Source organism: Drosophila obscura, unplaced genomic scaffold (assembly GCF_018151105.1).
Source record: "Drosophila obscura isolate BZ-5 IFL unplaced genomic scaffold, ASM1815110v1 contig_8, whole genome shotgun sequence".
In the NCBI taxonomy this organism is placed as follows: Eukaryota; Metazoa; Arthropoda; class Insecta; order Diptera; family Drosophilidae; genus Drosophila; species Drosophila obscura.
In genome coordinates this window covers 148,804-167,500 of record NW_024542872.1, presented here as the reverse complement: position 1 = coordinate 167,500, position 18,697 = coordinate 148,804, and the positions used below count along the sequence as shown (strand labels likewise).

The 18,697-nt window shown below is 39.5% G+C and overlaps 1 protein-coding gene and 1 long non-coding RNA gene across 3 annotated transcripts in view; both read left to right on the top strand.

Moving 5' to 3' along the window:
* LOC111077096 overlaps positions 1-1,067 on the top strand; it is a 1,405-nt gene extending 338 nt beyond the window's left edge. The window contains exons 1-3 of one of the 2 annotated variants that reach the window (XR_002608120.2): positions 1-572; positions 691-831; positions 897-1,067. The exon at positions 1-572 is cut by the window's left edge and continues 338 nt beyond it. This is a non-coding gene — a long non-coding RNA (uncharacterized LOC111077096). Of the gene's footprint in view, positions 573-639; positions 832-896 lie in introns of both variants that reach the window. The other variant, XR_002608119.2, reaches the window with a different exon arrangement.
* A 4,081-nt stretch (positions 1,068-5,148) lies between these two features.
* LOC111077095 (dnaJ homolog subfamily C member 16) overlaps positions 5,149-18,697 on the top strand; it is a gene marked incomplete at its 3' end in the record, with an annotated part of 161,837 nt that continues 148,288 nt past the window's right edge. The window contains exons 1-5 of the mRNA XM_041595787.1: positions 5,149-5,166; positions 5,282-5,582; positions 14,289-14,481; positions 14,548-14,945; positions 15,008-15,154. Of these exons, the coding sequence (XP_041451721.1) occupies positions 14,318-14,481; positions 14,548-14,945; positions 15,008-15,154 (709 nt within the window). The remainder of the gene's footprint in view (positions 5,167-5,281; positions 5,583-14,288; positions 14,482-14,547; positions 14,946-15,007; positions 15,155-18,697) is intronic.

The window sequence follows — 18,697 nt, the reverse complement described above, 5'->3', positions numbered from 1 at the left end:
TGGCATGCTCACGTGTCGGCAAACCATCCGCTTTATTTGTTCTTGGGCCTGACCAAAAAACAAAGAGTGCCGTTTACCACAAAGTGCTTGAATGAAAATAAAGCCTAAATTAGTTCAGCTAAAAAGTAACACGACATTCATTGACTGTTAGGCGGTACGAAGTTTGCCGGGTCAGCTAGTGTTAGTATATATAATTTAAAATTGTTCATTAAAGAATTCATATTTAAATGCTGAGGTACAAAATTAGCTATACAGATTCTAGTGTCACATGTACATGCGCATCATATTTGGAATCCTTTTTCCATTTTTGGACATTTCTCGACTTCTGAGAGAATTCAAAGAACAAAAAATATGGCATTCTTCGAATGTCAAGCCAATTATGATATACATTCAGTCAGGCTCCGGTTTTCACTTTCACAAAATATGTGTGATTTACTTTTCAAAACGAAAAGTAAGGCGCTTCAGCATTCGTAAAATGCGCCATTGAGTTTGTGACCTTTCTATAAATAGTTTTAATTTAAACAGACCTTAAAATTGGATCTGCAAAAATTGGTGTGTGCAACAACAAAAAGGTGAGCTCGTCCGAACAGCTATGGCAGTCCGATTTGGCTATCGATAAATCTCTTTTAAACATAACAGAGGTCTTTTTGTATGAGATGGTACTAACGCAGTAAATTTGGCTCTTAATAGCCTTTTCACACTGGGCGCGTTTCCTGTCGATATCGGAATAGACGCAATGGAGCAGAAAAAGCGTTCACGTCTTGAGAACTGCTGAATTGGGTGCTTGATGACAAGAAAAGTAACCAAATTTTGCGAAATCAACCGAATAATGTAAGACGACAAGAAAATAAAAGAAAGAAAATTGATTCTCATATATATTTATTCATTATTTTCAGACATTTCTTTGTAGATTTTGTGGGAGTTCTTCTTCAAAGCCTGAAATCATAAAAGTTCTTCTCCAGTTCTTAATGGCCCCAGGGGTCACAAAAATTTCGTATGATAATAATAGAATCAGCTTAAAGTATTTTATATAAGGATTTTGTGTATATTTTTACCTTTTCGCACAACCATAAATTTTTGCCCCAAAATTTTGATTGTTGATTTACAAGTTTTTGTTGTTATTAGTGGTAATAGTTGCGCTGATATGCAGAAAAGTGCAAAAATGTGCTGTTAAGCGCAAAAGCAATCGAATATTTCGAATAGACGCACATGCATCCAAAAGTAACGCTACTTTTTGCCACCACTAGAGCCCTATGCTAAACCTATGTACAAAAAAAAACTGCGTCTCCGGCAAGACGCAAAAAAGCATTGAGCAGCTCATGATGCATTTATATAAGTTGGTCTCGTCGGCTGCCGATTCGTTCGGTTTTTAGAACCTTAACGTTCAGTGCGTGCTCGCTGTTGAAGAGAAATTTTGCGTGCGGAAAAAGTATTTAGTATTAAGAGCCTACACAATTCTAAATTATTAAAAATTAAATTATAAAAAAACATCAACTCTTTTTTATAACAGGCAACTTTAAACCACATGTTCCATCTGAGGGTTAATCGACACGCTCTTTTGTTGTTTCACTCACACTTACTGCGCTGAGCCCTTTCACTCGCACTTATTGTAAGCATTGTTAAGGGACTACATTTGCCGACGAGACCAGCTTATATAATTGCATCATGACGCAGCTTTAGTCTGAAAAGCTTATAACAGTACAGAGCGTACATAAATCGAATTTGCGGATTCCAGAGCGCCTTAGAATGAAATATATGACTTTTATTTGAAAAGTAAAACGCAAAGTGAATGTGAAAACTGTAGCCTGCCGGATTATGTATATTAACATGTATACTACACATGTTTATATCCGATTACCCATTTTTGTATTCTATATTAAAAATATACCAAGGAACGTTCGCTGAAAATTCAGTTGCTACATGTTCGTTTTTCTAACTGGCACATCTATGACTGTTGTCATAGCTACACAGGCAACTGGGTATGCAAAGTTCCAAAAGGTATTTAAAGGTCTGTCTCCAGCACCACGGAAAATTCCTTCCATGAATTTGCTAGTTATTCCGTGAGGGTGTGGAACATAGCTAAAAAAGGGTTGATGAATCAGCTGTGTTTTGTAAACAGTGTCAACTGTAAAATTCTGCTAAAATTAAAAAAGGAAAGAAATGCACTCTGATGATGAAGTGATTGTGTTGGTGGCGGCATATTTTGTTGCACAACAAAAAAGAATAATTTGCATCTTTCTTTTTGGTTTTCGGACAGTTTTTGCCCACATCTTGCACCATTCACTTCAGGAAGAATTGTAAAGTATATATTCCTGAGCTGTTCTCTCAGTCCACACACGGTCCCGATAGGCAACTATCGATATAAATCTGTGGATTCGGCTCGTGTTGCTGGATACACACTCCAGGAATACTTAAAAGAAACATTCCTGTCACAGTTTTTTTATATGGAGCTTGACAGTAATTTTTCGATTCCGCAGTGCTGGATACTATGCTTAACGGTAAAATGTGGTTTTCGGAGGGTTGGCCAAACAATTTTAGCTCGACCGTTAATCCAAATAAGTTTATGATTTTTATACCTTAAACGCCTTAAGCGCTTACATTTGAAAGCTTTATATTTCCCACAGGGTAATCTGAAATAAAAAAGTTTTTCGGTAGTAAAGTATAGCTGCATTTATTTGCTTTTTATAATGGCAGTTGTTTACAACCAGGTGTAGATATATGGTGGAGAAACATCGATGAAAAAATCCATGCATCGATGTTTTTAAATTTTTTGGAAACATCGATGTTTAATGGCGACTATCGATGTTTTTGCAAGGTAAGTAAAGTGAGGGAAGCGTAGAAGGTATGTGTAAAAATATAATTATACAGGGGTGCCACAGAAATCACAAGTGAAATGGGAAACCGCGCAGAGGATTTCCGCTTAAAAATTTCCAACGTGCCACAGAATTCCGAGCGATTTCATTTTTCTTAGCGTTGTCACAAACCAAATTCGAACTAAGGCTAGGGCTGACACCTTTCAATTCAATTCGAATAGGCTTCATTTTGCAGTTTTATTGATTTTATCATATCAAAACAATTGGTTTTTAATTTTTTCTTTTATGATATAAAATAATTGATTTTTCAAAGCTGTACTGTAGCACTCTAGCAGTTGTCTGGCAACTCTCCATGCATGGCAGCAATCAGCTGTTAAAAGAAACACACATCTGAATTTTACGGTAAACTCAACTAAAATGCTTTTACCGAGACTGTTGGCCATCGAAGAGCTACGGAGGCAACATTTAAGAATAGAAAGCTTGCAGCGCAGGCTTCTTAGATGCGCATCGGACTCGTTTTCATGTTCAGACGATACGTATGTGGTTTTCGTGATTGTCTCAAACTACTGCTAATTTGGTTCATTAAAATTAACTGTTTTTGGTATAATGATCGCTATGCTTCTATTTGTGCTGGCATGGGTCTGCACATAGACGAACAGCGGTTTTTGACATAAATGCAATGGCAATAATGTGTAGAAATGGTTTGTTAGTTTTGTTTTGGCATTTTGAAGCGATGCCACCTGGCAGAACTACAAATGACTACAAATGTTTTCACAATTTGCACAAGAAGTTTGACATAAAGGAAGTTTTACTACAATAAGCTATTTTTTGTAATGCTTAATTAAAGAAAAACAGAATGCTTTCAATATAATTAATATTAAATACATTGCTCCGCATTCGAATTAAAAAAGGTTGCATTACTGTATTAACTTCGAAAGTCCGAATCGCCCTAGGTGGCCACCTCGGTCTGCAGCGGATTGAGAGCGGAATCGTTAAATGAAGATTCAGTCAGCGGATTGAATAGTGATTTACTAAAATGCTTATTTTATTAACTTAACATGTATAATGTTAAATTATTTGGATGAGGGTTAATCACCAATTGAACAACCTTTATGGGAAAGTAAGATTCGAATCGTTTAAGGTGTGTTTTATGGGTGTATTTAATCAAATCGCTGGATAAATTGTGACCCATTTTGATTCCGCTGAAAAATCGGTGTGTGGCACCATCGTGCGAGTCCGAAATGTCTATCAGCTAGGCTGAATAGATCATATCGGAACGTCGCACCAGACTTAAAGTTGATGTCGTAGATAAACTTATGTATCAATAAGAACCAAACCATTTTCTGTTAAACTTATAGAAAAAGTTTTGTAATTTGATCTCATTGAATTTGTTTTTCTTTTTTGCTTTTACGAATATTATTTATTTTGTTATACTTAAGTAATGTGAAAAATAGAAGTGCTCGAAAAAATAGCATATAAAATAATACTTTTGTTTTTAATTATATAAAACAATTAAAAATCTCCAAAGATATCAGAAAAAGTATTTTTATTTATCTGTGCAAAATTTTCACAACCCAAAATTTTGTTTTTCAATGTATGGCCATGTGCTCATTGATTTTGACAAAACAGAAAAAGCTCAATGGGAAAATCATACAGTGAGAGAAATATATGTTCGTCAGCTTAGCTTTCCAGTTGAGCCTGTGAGCAGAGCTTCTGAAATGCTTCAATTGCTACACTTTTCAAATCCAATTATGCTGGCATGCTGTCTATGTGTTGGAAAACATAATTTTGTTTCAAATAGTGCCTCAGTATGCAAACGATAATTTTGTCACTCTTGATGTCTCTCATCTTATGCAGCAAAATTAGCTAAATCTAGCAGGGATCGAAACGGCCCTTCTTAAGTGTATAGGAAAGGACGCTGCCGCTTACGTGTTTCACAGTGGTTGTTACCGATTAAATGTTCCGTTTTGATTGCTGTCTACGCACACAAACGCATTGCAAAACATGTAAATGTGTGCGTATAATATGACAACAGTGTGAATTGGTGTTTCATGCATTTCGATTTCGATTGTTTAAATCTTGTTCATATTTCATCGTTTCAGAATAGACCGAAATTTAGTTCTCTATCTTTTCTCATATTTTTATTAATGTTTATGCATTTTGGGGTAAAGGTTGAGATTTTTTTATTGTATTGTCTGTTTCAACAAAAATATTACTATTATTAGGGTGCAGTTAAAAAAAAAACATCAGAAACTATTATTTCATTTTCCAAATTCTGTGTGTTTATCTGATGTATATGTTGTATATTTTTGTAGCTATGGTTGCAAGAGCATCTATGTACATACATATGAATGTACATATGTATAACATATAACAAACTTAAAAATAGCAAAAATGCCAAAGAATAAACTTGTTACGGCTCCAAAATTGACTGTATATTTAATTATATTTTCTTTTGTTATTTCCAGCTAGCTTTGTATCCATTGAGACGCCCATATCCGAGAATTGTGTTCTTAACGATCCAAAATCGAAGTGGTTTCGGAGTTTATTCGATTTAAGGGGGATTTATTGCTGATGGTCGGTAAAAGCTTCATTGGACTCAATATCCCAACCTTATTTTACATTTTATGTAAGTTGGCATTACTTACTGATTTTGTGGTAATGAGAGTGCAGTGCAGTGCAAAACGAGGACAAGTTTTTAACAGCTTTTACCTAAATGATGTAGTTACATTTTCTGAGAAACTGCTTTTGTGCAATATTTTTTAACTGGTAAGTATTACACCAGCTATGTACATACATATGTCGTTTAGTTTTTAATCGAAAGGACACTTAATATTATATCGATCGGTTCCATGTCATATAAGCAAATACATATATTTGTGATGTAGAGGTATTTTTTACAGATTTAAGGTGAAAATTCGTAACGTTTGGATATACATATATGTATATATATATATATAAATCATGTATATAAATATTAATATTATAAAAAATATTCTACATGAAGACGAATACCAATATGTAACCGGTCTCCTTGTCTTTAATTTGCACAGCCGATAAATGTTTTACCGAAAGCTGTACATATGTAAATGCAGCTAAGCTGAGCAGAATAATTTGTTTAAATTAGCTTTAAATAATCATTTTAATTTGTTTACATTTTGATTTTATACACTTTTAGATAATAAAGTATCTCTTGTTTATATGGACAGTTTTGATTTTTATTTTGTGTTTATTTTGCTGCTACATATGTATTTATATAATATAGATTACCCCACGTGCATTCTAACTTGTTGCTTGTTGGGGCAGAATAAATTAATTGCTTTAGACCTATTAAGGATATATGAAGTTTAAAAATTGTTGCTAGCGTTGGCGAATATATCTAACTTAAAACATTGACTACGACGACAACATGACCAAATACCGGCCCCCTTGAAGGCCTGCGCGGCTTCGAGAAATTGGTAGCGGCGACAACTTGTGGATGGGCTGCCGAAAAATGCCTCCAACGCTCCTCCTAAGGTCGACGACCCTGACCATGCCGTCCTCCCCGGCGATTATTCTTCCGAGGAGCCACTCCTATGGAGGCATGTTGTCCTCGGCCACGAGGACGAGGTCTCCCTCTTTGACTTCGGGCTTCCGTTGGTGCCACTTGACCCGAATTTGCAGCCCCAGGTCATATTCTCGGGACTATCGCCGCCAGAACGTTTGCTTGACTGACAAGGCAAGTCGCCATCGCCGCAAGCAGCTGAGACCCTGTTAGTCCGGTGGTCGCAGTGCTGGGGGGGCGATGAGCTACCCGCCTGTCAGCTGTGTCAGTGCTTCGCCGTCGCTGGGATCTTGGCAGAGGGCTCCCATCGGCCTGGAGTTCCGGACGGCCTCGATCCCGACGAGGACTGTTGCGAGCTCTTCGGCGGTCAAGAACACGCTGCCTACCGCCAGTAGGAGTAGGCTCTTCGCAGACTTGACACCTGCCTCCCAGAGTCCTCGCATGTGCATCGCTCGTTGCGGTATGAATGCTGATTCGCATCCGCTTTTTGACGCGAATCCGCGAACTGCGTCCTCCCCGTCCTCGAGCATCTTCTGCAAAGCGCTGAGGTTGCGGCTCGCTAACTGGGGAGCCAAGGAAATTTGTTCTAAACCGTTTGGTCGCAAAGGACGCAATGGGCCTTCCTCGAATTTTCAATGTCGTCGAGACGGGTCCACAAAAATCAACGCCGCAAATTGAAAATGGGCGGAGAGCACGGAGCCGGTCTGCGGTTAAATTTCACATAAGTTGCGTCAGGAGTCGAGGCTTGCATTTAAAGCAGCGGATACACGATCGAACTGTCTGACTGCAGACCTCCTGAGCGTTTACGATCCAAACACTCTGTCGAAGGATGCTCACAAGTGCTCGTGGGCCGACCAATTTGTATGCAGATGACGAGCATAGCTCCGCACGGACTGCGAGCGCCTCGTCAAAAGCAACGGAAACTTGGCATCGTATGATATAGGTGCTTTAGCTAGTCGCCCCCCTACTCTGAACAACGAAAAAGTACACCAAGTACCAGTGTCTTCATGGATGAATATGTTCAACCGCTGAAGACTAGGACCAACTCTAGATCCTTTTCGAACATTTTCGATTTCCTCACGATACTCGTGGTTTTGGATAATTTCAACCTCTTTAAGAAAGGCTTCATTATACTCGGTCGGTGAGACTGTTTTTTCAAACTTTATGCTCGGATTCTTACATTTTCTTATAAAGCGGAACATATAACAAAAGACTCTAAGCAGCTTGAGGTGTGACGAGAATCCCTCGATGACATCTACCAAATCCGAAATTTCCACCGCAGCGGTCAGCCCGTCCGCGTTCTTCCTCCTCTCCAGCCCAACATCTTCTGAAGGATCGAAATAAGGGTTTTTAGGCCAGTTTTCTTCTTCATCCTTTAGAAATGCGGGTCCTTCAAATCAGATTGACTGGGAGATTTCTTTGACGTCACAACCTCTTGACACAATATCTGCAGGGTTCTGTTTCGTAGGGCCATGCCGCCACGTAGCTTCATCTGACTACTCCTCAATCTCAGCTACCCTATTCGAAACGAACGTCGACAACGAAGATGGATGCGACCGAATCCAGTGAAGATTTACTTCAGAGTCTGACCAATAAACAGCTCGTTCGATAGGGACCTTTATAAAGGGGTTGATTCTGTGACAGAGATCCGCGAGAAGGTGAGCGGCACAAAACTCAATCCGTGGGCGTCTTGAGCGGTCTTGAGCTCAATACACAAACCGAGGTATGGATATCTCTTCCAATTGAGACAGTGTAATTTTCAACATATTCCATGCTGTTTTCAACTGCATCGGAATTGACTCATCTCAATCTAGTTTGTTAAGCCACAGTGCTGCAATAGGATCTTGTCCTTTATAACGATAGGACTTAACAATCCAAGGAGGTCGTACAACTTCGATGTCACCGACAGTATGTTCCGTTTTGTCGCTCGGAGACCCATGACTTCATTGTCAATTTTAAACTGAAAGGCATTTTCCTTAGGTAACCATGAGATTCCTAACGACTATGTTGATTCAGAATCGTTATGCTATGCTATGCTCTCAGATGCGGTGATCTCAGGTGAGTTCGAAAACCACTTCGCCAACGGACCCAATATCGTCAGCAGCTTTAGGGAATGATAGCTTTGCAGACTCACTAAACCTTTTTAAAAACCGGATAGTCAAAAAGGGGGCTGGTCCAGTCCCAAAAGTCACGGTGTTAAGCTTGTATAATCTCAAGGACTCAGATGGCTCTCTTCTACACATTATCATCTAAAAACTGCCTATCCGCTTCATTCACCATTACTTGGCGATACCGCCGTTTAGCAACCTCGAAGGAGTTGCACAAACAATTTGGATCTGATTTAAGCGGCAGCCTTACTTCAAACCGACCTTTTGGCAATACCTGAGTCGTCTTTCGAAAGTGATTTTCACCTTACGAGTGTTCAGGCGAAATAATTTGCTTTGGAGATGGCATTTATTCCAGTGAGCAGAATTTTTGCAAGGTCCTATCAATGGAAACTAACAACTCTTCACTGCAACTCAAACTGTTTGCAGTTTTGGGGGCAGAACTTTTGGAAACATATTTTCCCGAAGAACCCAAGCCAAGAAGGGTCTTCTGAAGAGTTGGATAGTCAAGACCTTGCTTGATTTGACCAACAGCTAATAACTTAAAGAATGATTCAGCTCCAATCAGCATGTATATTCTTTGTGGCTTATAGAGATAGGGGTATGCCAGTGGTAGTTTCTCTGGGATTTTCCAATCAGTCACATTAACTGACTGGTCAGGGTGAAAGCCTGAAATTGATTTAGGGATCCAAAAATCAAAGGAGAACCCACTACCATTTATACGCGACTTCACCACAGCGTGTATTTTAATCTTTACTTGAGAATTGGATTCACCAATACCAAGCAAGGTAATACACGACTACTCTCTACGGATCTATAAGCGGTGGGCGAGGACTTTCGTGATGAAGTTTTTTTGGGATCCAGAGTCAAGGAGAGCTCTGACCAAAATGTGTTCACCGTTTTGTTCTGACACTTTCGATCGATGTAGCCAAAATCACCCTGTCCAAAGAAGTCGCATGCAGAGCATGAGAGGTGGAAGGGTGATCCTGATTTAAAGGAGGAGACGAACTTTCTGGGGGTGGCGGCAACGCGAGACTATTATCAGTCACTGTGTATCGATGCAACAATGTGTGATGTGAGCGGCCACAAACTTGACATTTGGCGACCTTGCATTTTACAACAGTGTGACCCTTTTACAGACAATTAATACATAAGGATGCAGACTATGTGAACTCGAACCTTTGCATAACCGAGGGACATGAATTGCAATAGCTAGCTGAGCTCTACTGTTTTTGGGGGGAGTGGAAGAACAAGCAAATAACTGCGATTGTGCGACTTGCTTGGCATGACTTTTTCGTGCCTTGGCTTTGTCGACTCTTCCGCAGACAAATGCTGGTATCGACGATTCAAAACCCTTTCAAAGGACCAAAGCGGCAACTTTTCGAAGCCAAGCTGTTCTTCCCACTTCTGTCTAGTCACTGGGTCGACTCTGTTCAAAACGAGATGCGGGACGATGCGGACTGTTGCGAGATTTTTAGCAGATTAAACAGTGCGGAGATTTGGTTCGAAAATATTTGACACTCGTTGTCGTATACTCGCTTTAGGTTGCCGTGGCCTTTGCATAATTGGCCTCGGTGACTTTTATTGTTCCTTTTATTGTTCCTAATGCTTCAATAGAGAGGCATGAAATTAAATGATTAAATTTTTCAATCACTGGTATACTATCATTATTATGAACAAGAGTCTCAAAAAGGCTAATACAATTTTTATACTCCGAATATTTACCACAAAATTTTGGTAGGGACAATTTCGGAAGTCGAGCACGAGTTGGGGCTGTAGAAGCTGATACCGAGGGCGGCGTATCGCTTGTTAGCTTCAAGGCTAACAGCGCGTCACTTGCATAGTGACAACAAAAACAATCTACCCTCAAAAACAGGGTAGCGCGTTACTTGGCGCTCCGATTTGAGCAAGCGCGGCAACGAAGACTCTTCTAAGCAATAAACATAAACGGTGGATAAGCGAAAGCGAGAGATGAAAAGAATGCACCTGTGCAGCTGCTGGTATTTTTGTATGTATGTATGAAAGTAAGTGTTATAACCGTGACTTGTTTTAACGAACGAACTTTTTGGCGAATTTCAAACAACGTGATGGGAAAAGCGGGGGTAATGTGATTGGGGTAAACGAAATATAAAATTGTGCTTCTATAGCGCTGTTCAAATAGAGTCATACGTCTGTGCCAAGAATTGAGGTGCGAGGTGCAATTTTTCCAGCACAAGACAATTTATATATGTATGTATGTCTTCGGCTCTAGCTTTCAATTTTTTGCACAAATACCTCAGGCTCTGCCTTTGGATCTTTAAGTCCAGCTGCCTGCTTGCAGTCCGTGCAATCACACGGGGCCATTCGTCTTTTGGGTTGCAACAACGGTATCTGATGGTGAAGCAGTAGGAACAGCAGGGTAGCCGCAACGATCAGCAACAAGCTGGTGAGGGTATTGCGCGGCCGATACGATGGTTTTGGCAAGGCTTTAATTTTTGGATACACAAAACACGACGCGGGCAACGATACAATAAACATTTATTTTGTATATATAATAAATTAGTTATATTAATTATAACTGTGTATGTGTATGTTTTTATACCCGTACTCAAAAAAGAGTTAAGGGGTATATTAGATTTGTGGTGAAAGTGGATGTGTGTAACGCAGAGAAGGAAACGTTTCCGACCCCATAAAGTATATATATTCTGGATCAGCATCAATAGCCGAGTCGATAGAGCCATGTCTGTCTGTCCGTCTTGTTTGACGCCTGGATCTCAGAGACTATAAAAGCTAGAGGAACCAAAGACTCATGTGATATTACACTGCTACAAGTGTATTTCAAAATTTCGCCGCGCCCCCTTCCGCCCCCACAAAGGACGAAAATCTGTGGCAGCCACAATTTTAAAGATACGATAAAATTAAAAACGCAGTATCGTAGAGAATGACCATATCTATCAGATTGCTGAATCTGAATCAGATCGGATCATAATTATAGCCAGAATGAAGAAATTAATTTTCAGTTGCTTCCCCTGCCCACCCTCCAGCAAACGACAACGCAACTCATTTTCCTTCTCGCTCGCACACTCTGCCGCGTTCAGTGCGCGAGCAACCCCTAGCGGAGGAGATGTAGAATCTAAATGGAACATGTACATTGTACAATCTACATGTTAGATGTAGAATATACATTGTATATGTAGATGTAGATATCAGATGTAGCAAAAAAATGTAAAATGTAAAATTTTTTTTTTTTCTAAAATTCTAAAAAATCATAAGCTCAAAAATGTATTTACTGACTGAGTACATGTATAAGTAGAGTCGCGTCCCCAGAAGCGACTCACACGTTCCTTCTCGTTTTGTTATACTATTTGTGCTATCACACAGATATATTAGTTCTGTGGTCGAAGTAGATGTGTGTAACTCACAGAAAGAAACGTTTCCGAGCTAGAGCATCCAAATTATATTTTCTCCCGTAAATTGGTTGAAGTCATTTATTGTAATACCCTTTTCACACTGGCGACCATCCACCATCCATTGCTGGGATGGTCCGTAAGTCTTTGCAGCTCAGAAAATTTTCAAGTTCTTTTGAATCCATCCATCTAGGAATCTCTGAATCCATCCATCGATAATTTTTAAATGAAACCATAAATATTTGTCATTCACAACAAAAGAGTGAAATTCACTGCGTTAATGTAAAGAATGACTGACAAGAAAATGGGGTAAAAACAACAACAAAACATCAGAATTGTCTCAGAAAGTGAGCTAATTTGTGGACTATCCTCTTGAAATTCGTTTATAAATGCTCTGCAACACTCATGCATGATATTGCACACGCTGTTGGTTGACACCCCGAAAAGCGTTCCAACTGTTCGGTACTCAGAAGAAGAGCCCAAAGAATACAATGCTGTGACGATAAAAAACTCTTCTTAAAAAACAAATCGTTTTCAGGTACATACATCTTTCTCCCAAAATGTCCCGAGCCGATAGCACTTATATTTGTATTTGTATGAAAAACATTGATTGGATTTAGTCGAAGCAGTCACAAACGACCACAACCTTCCCGGCCTCATTGTTTTCAAAACAGATATCAAATCTAATATCTCCTCCTCGTCAATGCTGGCATCATCATTATACATGTCCAGAAATATGATTAGTTTGTGCAAGAGTATATTTTAGTTCTGAATCAGATTCACAACCATTGCATTATTATTAATTTTAATTATTAAAGTAAAATTTTCCGACCCCGACGTGATATAAACTTGCTAAGTTTTATTGCAAAAAACATAACACTTGTCGCTGGATAAATTCGCTTTGAACCACGGTTTTTTCGGTTCTTCGTTTGTGCACAAGCAACAGAAACAGTTCTCGCATCATCTGCTTTGCGGTCTGATTGCTTGCTGTTGTTTCGTTTCGGATTCGTGCTCTCAGTATGCATGCCTTTGTTGTTGTCGGATGCACAAGTGCAGTGCGTTTCAAACTGTTAGCTCTCGCTGCTGCTCTGTAAAACTGTGAGCCCGTGTCAGATAAAGCTGTCGGAGGTTATTCACCGGCTGTTAACCTCTACATTCTCTCAGTGACTTTAAACTCAGTGTTTCTTCTGAACATACACGATGGCTTCTAATGAAACCCCCTATGGCTTCTAATGAAACCCCCTCCCCATTGGCCCTCAATTACGACTTGGCGTACTACAAGTGCAATCCATGGTAGGATAGGCACGAAAAGGAAAGCATGGAAAATTTTATAATTTTTCGCAATATTTTTTTCCCGAAATTTTGTCTTTAAAAATTTATTTCTTGGAAAACATTTTTAGTTTTAGATAGACGCATTAATTAGGCGTCGTTTAAGGTATCAGTTGTAAGAATCGATGGATAAAAAGCCCAGTTGCAGCCGTTTAACCAAAACGATTCAAAACTCATTTTACCTGAAAAATACCGTGCGGTACGTTGCTGCCAACTGCCAAAATCGGATTAAAGGAAACAAAAAGGACCTGGTATGGACAGTTAATTTTAATGTCCAATGCTGTGGAGGAAACCAGACCCTGGAACTCATTCCGACTGGTTACAACAAATTTTCTTGGTAACAGCAAGAGTGAAGATTACGTTAATATCGTTCAAGACCTAATTCAGAATTATGAAAAAATTGGAGCCAACATGGCACAAAAAATCCATTTCCTGCACTCCCACCTAGACTTTTTTCCGACAAACCTAGGGGAGGTTAGTGATGAACACGGAGAGAGATTTCACAAACAATTAAAAGCTATGGAACGACGGTATTAAGGTGTTTGGAATGAGAATATGTTGGGGGACTATGTGTGGGCTCTCATAAGGGAATCTGTTTCGAATGACATAGGAAATAAAAAGCAGTAGAAAACCAAATTTATCACATACGTTTAAAAACTTTTAGCAACATACCACCAAATAAAAAATTTGTATATCCTTAAAATTGACTGAAAAGACTAAAAATTACTGATTTTTGTATGGGTTAGGGAATGAAATTCTATATCTCAGGTATTTCTACCTAAGAAAGTAACTGTCAACAATTTAATTAACATTTAATGCCAAAGGAACACGTTCAGGTACCAAAAATTCAACCAATCTTCAACCAATCTACATGTTAGATGTATAATATACATTGCAGATGTAGATAGCAGATGTAGCAAAAAAAAATTATTTTTTTTAATTTTTAAATTCTAAAAAATCATATGCTAAAAAATGTATATACTGACTGAGTACGGGTATAAGTAGAGTCGCGTCCCCAGAAGCGACTCACACGTTCCTTCTCGTTTTTATTACCATAAATTTAAAGTAAAGCGATGACATTATTTAATTTTACATTTCACATATTCTAAAGTTTTTAGGTGAAAAATAAAAGGATACAAAATGTTAGCAAAACTATACTACTATACTTTAAGAATTCTGTTGCTTTATGCTACAACAGATGTATGCATATTTGCTTCAAATGACCCCTACGCTGCTCTTGGAATTAATAGTCTAGCGACTACACAAGAAATAAGGAAGGCATACAAACAGATGGCAAAAGAGTGGTAAATACGACTGACCGGTTATATAAAATGCACTTGTTTTATTACATAGTTTTTTAAATATTACAGGCATCCAGACAAAAATCAGGTTCCTGGAGCTGAAGAAAAGTTTGTTGAAATAAAAAAGTCATATGAGCTTTTGAGTGATTCTAATCGAAGACGAATCTATGATCGACACGGAGTAATTGATGAAGACTCTCATTATTTGCAACAAAAGCATGATTATAGTGGATATGATCGTTTCGCCTCCGATCAAGCTGAGGATATTTTTGGAAAACATTTCATTATTGATCAAGACATTGTTTTATACCATAAACTTTCAGTAACAGCAAATTATTTCGAGAACACTATTTTGATAAAAAGTGCAAAACAATTACATATTATTATGTTTTACAATGACTGGTGTTTCCAATGTACGCGACTAGTTGGAGCATTTAAAAAGTTAATTGATGTCCTTGAACCTTTAGGTAAGCTTTTACATCCTAATCAAGATATGTTCTTCGTAAGGTATTCAAAACTTTTATTTTAGGTATTTATTTTTCAACTATAAATGCTGCCCACGAACCGTCAATTCTTCAAAAAACTGGAGCAAACGAAATTCCAAAAATGATTCTTGTTTTAAATGGTCAAGTTTTTGTATATCGAGACTATTCTTTTACGCCACAAAAAGTTGTAGGTAAGTGGATTACACTAAAATAAAACGATGGAAAGATAAAAATAGCAGTACATTTATTACTGTTCTTGCAGAGATTTGTGTAACATACAGAAGACGAAACTTTAAATAATATTCTTGATAAGCAAGAACATTTGAGTTAAGCCATGTCCTTCCCGTCTGTTTCTATCTTTACTAGTTCCTTAGTTTTGGATATATTCTTCTCTTTGTAAATTTGTACTATTGATTATTTTTTTATTTTTTATGCCGACGCATGTCGATCTTGCAATATCACAGCAGAAACTATTTCTGTCACTGCAGATCTTTTTAACTTGAAAATGCACCTTGAAAGGTGGAACGCCCACAATTTCATTGTACCTCTACCATTCTAATATATGTTCTGATAAGCTTAACACTTTTAATGAAAAAAAAATACTAAATACTACTAAATACTAAATTCCATTTCAAAGTCTTTTTGCATACAAAATACAATATAAACCAAAAACAACCCCATCTACAACTACGTGAATTGGAGTGATCCAATTATAGTAAAAAGACGCTGAAAAGCGTATAGAAATGATTTTCTAATTATAAAGTACGTGAATATTTAATAATAATAAGTTCCACAAATAGAACCGCGCTCCAACGAATGAGCGTAAAAGCTCCATAGAACTAAGAAATAGTGTTTTCGATTTCCATTACCGTGATTCGCAAATAATTTCAACGAAGAGCAAGTCTACTTAGCTGACCATTGACAGCCGCACATTCATGCTCCCTCTCTCTGTCGAATGGCCTACCACTCGCGAGCTCGTTGGGAACCGGTTTCAAAACGTAAAAATCTGGCGATTTACGAAAACCGGATCACGCTTTATTGCGATTTGACTGTGAAGTCGTAATTTTTTGCGATTTGCGATAACCAGAGCATGGCTGATTATTCTATAATCTATTGTACGGAACTATCTCAGGCTGGGATAGGCATCTGTCCGTCCAGGGTCCTGAATTACAAGTTATTTCGCGAAGACTTTATTGGGTGAATAAGCGGAGTGGCGTCTCAGGGGGTTCCAACAATCACTTCCCAAGAAAAGACAGGGCAAGTCCAAGTTCTTCGAGTGCTTCTTTATTCGATATAGTTACAGGGAGATCGCGTGCAAAAAGCCGTTTTGCCTCGAGTGTATAAGCGAAGTCAAGTTAAAGTCGAAGTCAGCTGCCGGCAGCTGTCGGCAGCGGGGGCGGGTGCGTGAGCGTGGCGAGTCTGAGCGCGCGAGAACACGTCACCGGGGGGAAAAATGCTCATAAGCGTGAGAGCGAGAGCGAGGGCAACAGCTTGCGTAGCTAGAATGCTAACAGTGGTGTGGCTGGAATGCCCACAGAGCTGTTGCCCCGCCAGCGCCGTCCTCGCTCTGAAGGACTTAGTAGTTGGTAGGACTTAGAACCTCGGGAACGTCTGCTCTCCATGGTGCGGTCGAAACGGGATCGAGAAGCCGAGCGTTAGGCTTAGGCGTTGAGCGTTAGGATGAGGTTTGGAAGAACTAGAATCTTCTGCGGAAGGTACTGGTCGATTGACGTCTGGCCTAGCTGTGGAATTGGGTACGGATGTGGAATTGGGTAATGATGTGGAATTGGGTACGGATGTGGAATGTGACTCGCTGGAAGCTGGATTGCCACAATGCAGAAGCGTGTGGTGTCGTCCTCCTGCAATTGTGGGAGCTTTGACATTCTCGAAGCAATTGGCCTTTTGCGAAGCAATTTAGGCAGAGCTGCTTTTGCTGTATGCAGCTGGAGCGAGCATCAACGGTCATTTGTAGGAAACGAGGACATAGTCGGATTGGGTGATTCTCCTTGGAACAGAGATTACACGTGCTCTTGCTCGGATTCACGTTGCTTTGGAACGAGTGCGCTGTCCTTGGAACAGGACTGCCTTGGGAACGGAACGGATTGGACTGGCTTCGGGAGGATGGCGGATTCTGACTGCCTTTGGCGGGTGGCGGGTTCGGAGCGCCTTGGGAAGTGGAAGAGTCGCTCTCGATAGCCTCTAGCGTTAGGTATCTCTGAGTCAGGAAGGAGTCGATTTCTTTCCAGGGCGGCACCTCCTTTTTGTCCGTCACGGACGCTTCCCATAACGCCCGGCTCAACTTTGGCAATTTGGAAGCACAGATGGTACACAATTGTCGGTACAGACGTTGGAGACTTTATAGATCCTTCAAAGCACGACGCACTCGGAAGTTACGCGGGGCAGGAGAGGAACGGTCACACTGATTTTGGCAATATTTTGCAAATACTGTTGGTGCGGGCTCCTCCGTTTACCTTTTTACGCAGTCGTGATCAGAACTGGGTTATTTGCGGTGGACGGCAGACGGAATGACGGAATAGTTTGCTCTATATGTCGGTTTGGATCGACAAAGTGCAGATAAACCTAGTCGCCGTAAGCGTTACCGGAAGCTGCAGTCAAGAATATGACTGCGGAGTGAGCGCTGGAGAACTATCGGGAGAAATACCGAAGGAAAACAGAAAAAATCCAAAAAAGATGACGAAAAGGTTTAAATTATAAATCGTAGATCGTCCAATTTATTTCTTGTAGTGTCGGTGTGTTTGTTTGGAAATTGTCAGACGAGAGTAAGGTTTTATTTATATTTTTTATTTATTTATTTGGATGAACGCAAGATTCGGTTACGACACCGATAGATTTTGGATTGCGCCACCTCTAACTCCCGACACACCAATTTGACATTTGGCTATGTAAAAGGTCAAATAAGTACGGACAATGCGCCGTGCCTTGGTTGAGGATAATTTCTTGTGTATTTGGAGATACTATTCGTTCGTGTGGCGACCAAAACGTATGGTTGGAACGCGTAAATTGCTCGGAATCGCAGAATTTTTATATTTATCTGTGCCCCTATGCGCGGAGTATGTTCGGTAGTATGGAGCGCGTTTTTTTTTGCGGGGTGTAGTATTTTTATGTATGTACGTTATGTTTATATGTATGTATATAGTTGGCAACATGAATATATTGCCGCCAACTATAGGCCTGTCTCCAGCACCACCGTAAATGCCTGCCATGAATTTGCTAGTTATTCCGCGAGGGTGTGGAACATAGCTAAAACAGGGTTGATGAATCAGCTGTGTTTTGTAAACAGTGTCAACTGTAAAATTCTGCTAAAATTAAAAAAGGAAAGAAATGCACTCTGATGATAAAATGATTGTGTTGGTGACGGCATATATTGTTGCAAAACAAAAAAAAATAATTTTCATCTCCCTTTTTGGTTTTGCGGCCAGTTTTAGCCTAAAACTTGCACCATTGACTTCAGGAATAATTGTTGAACATATATTCCTGAGCTGGGTGTCAGCTGTTCTCTCAGTCCACATACGGTGCCGATAGGCAACTGTCGATATAAATCTGTAGATTCCGCTCGTGTTGCTGGATGCACACTCCAGGAAAACGTAAAAGAAAAATTCTTGGCACAGTTATTCTTTATATGATCCGCGGTGCTGGATACTATGGAAATATATTTATATGTAGATGGATGAAATTAAAACACTTTATTTATATTCTCCTTGCACTTGGAGTGT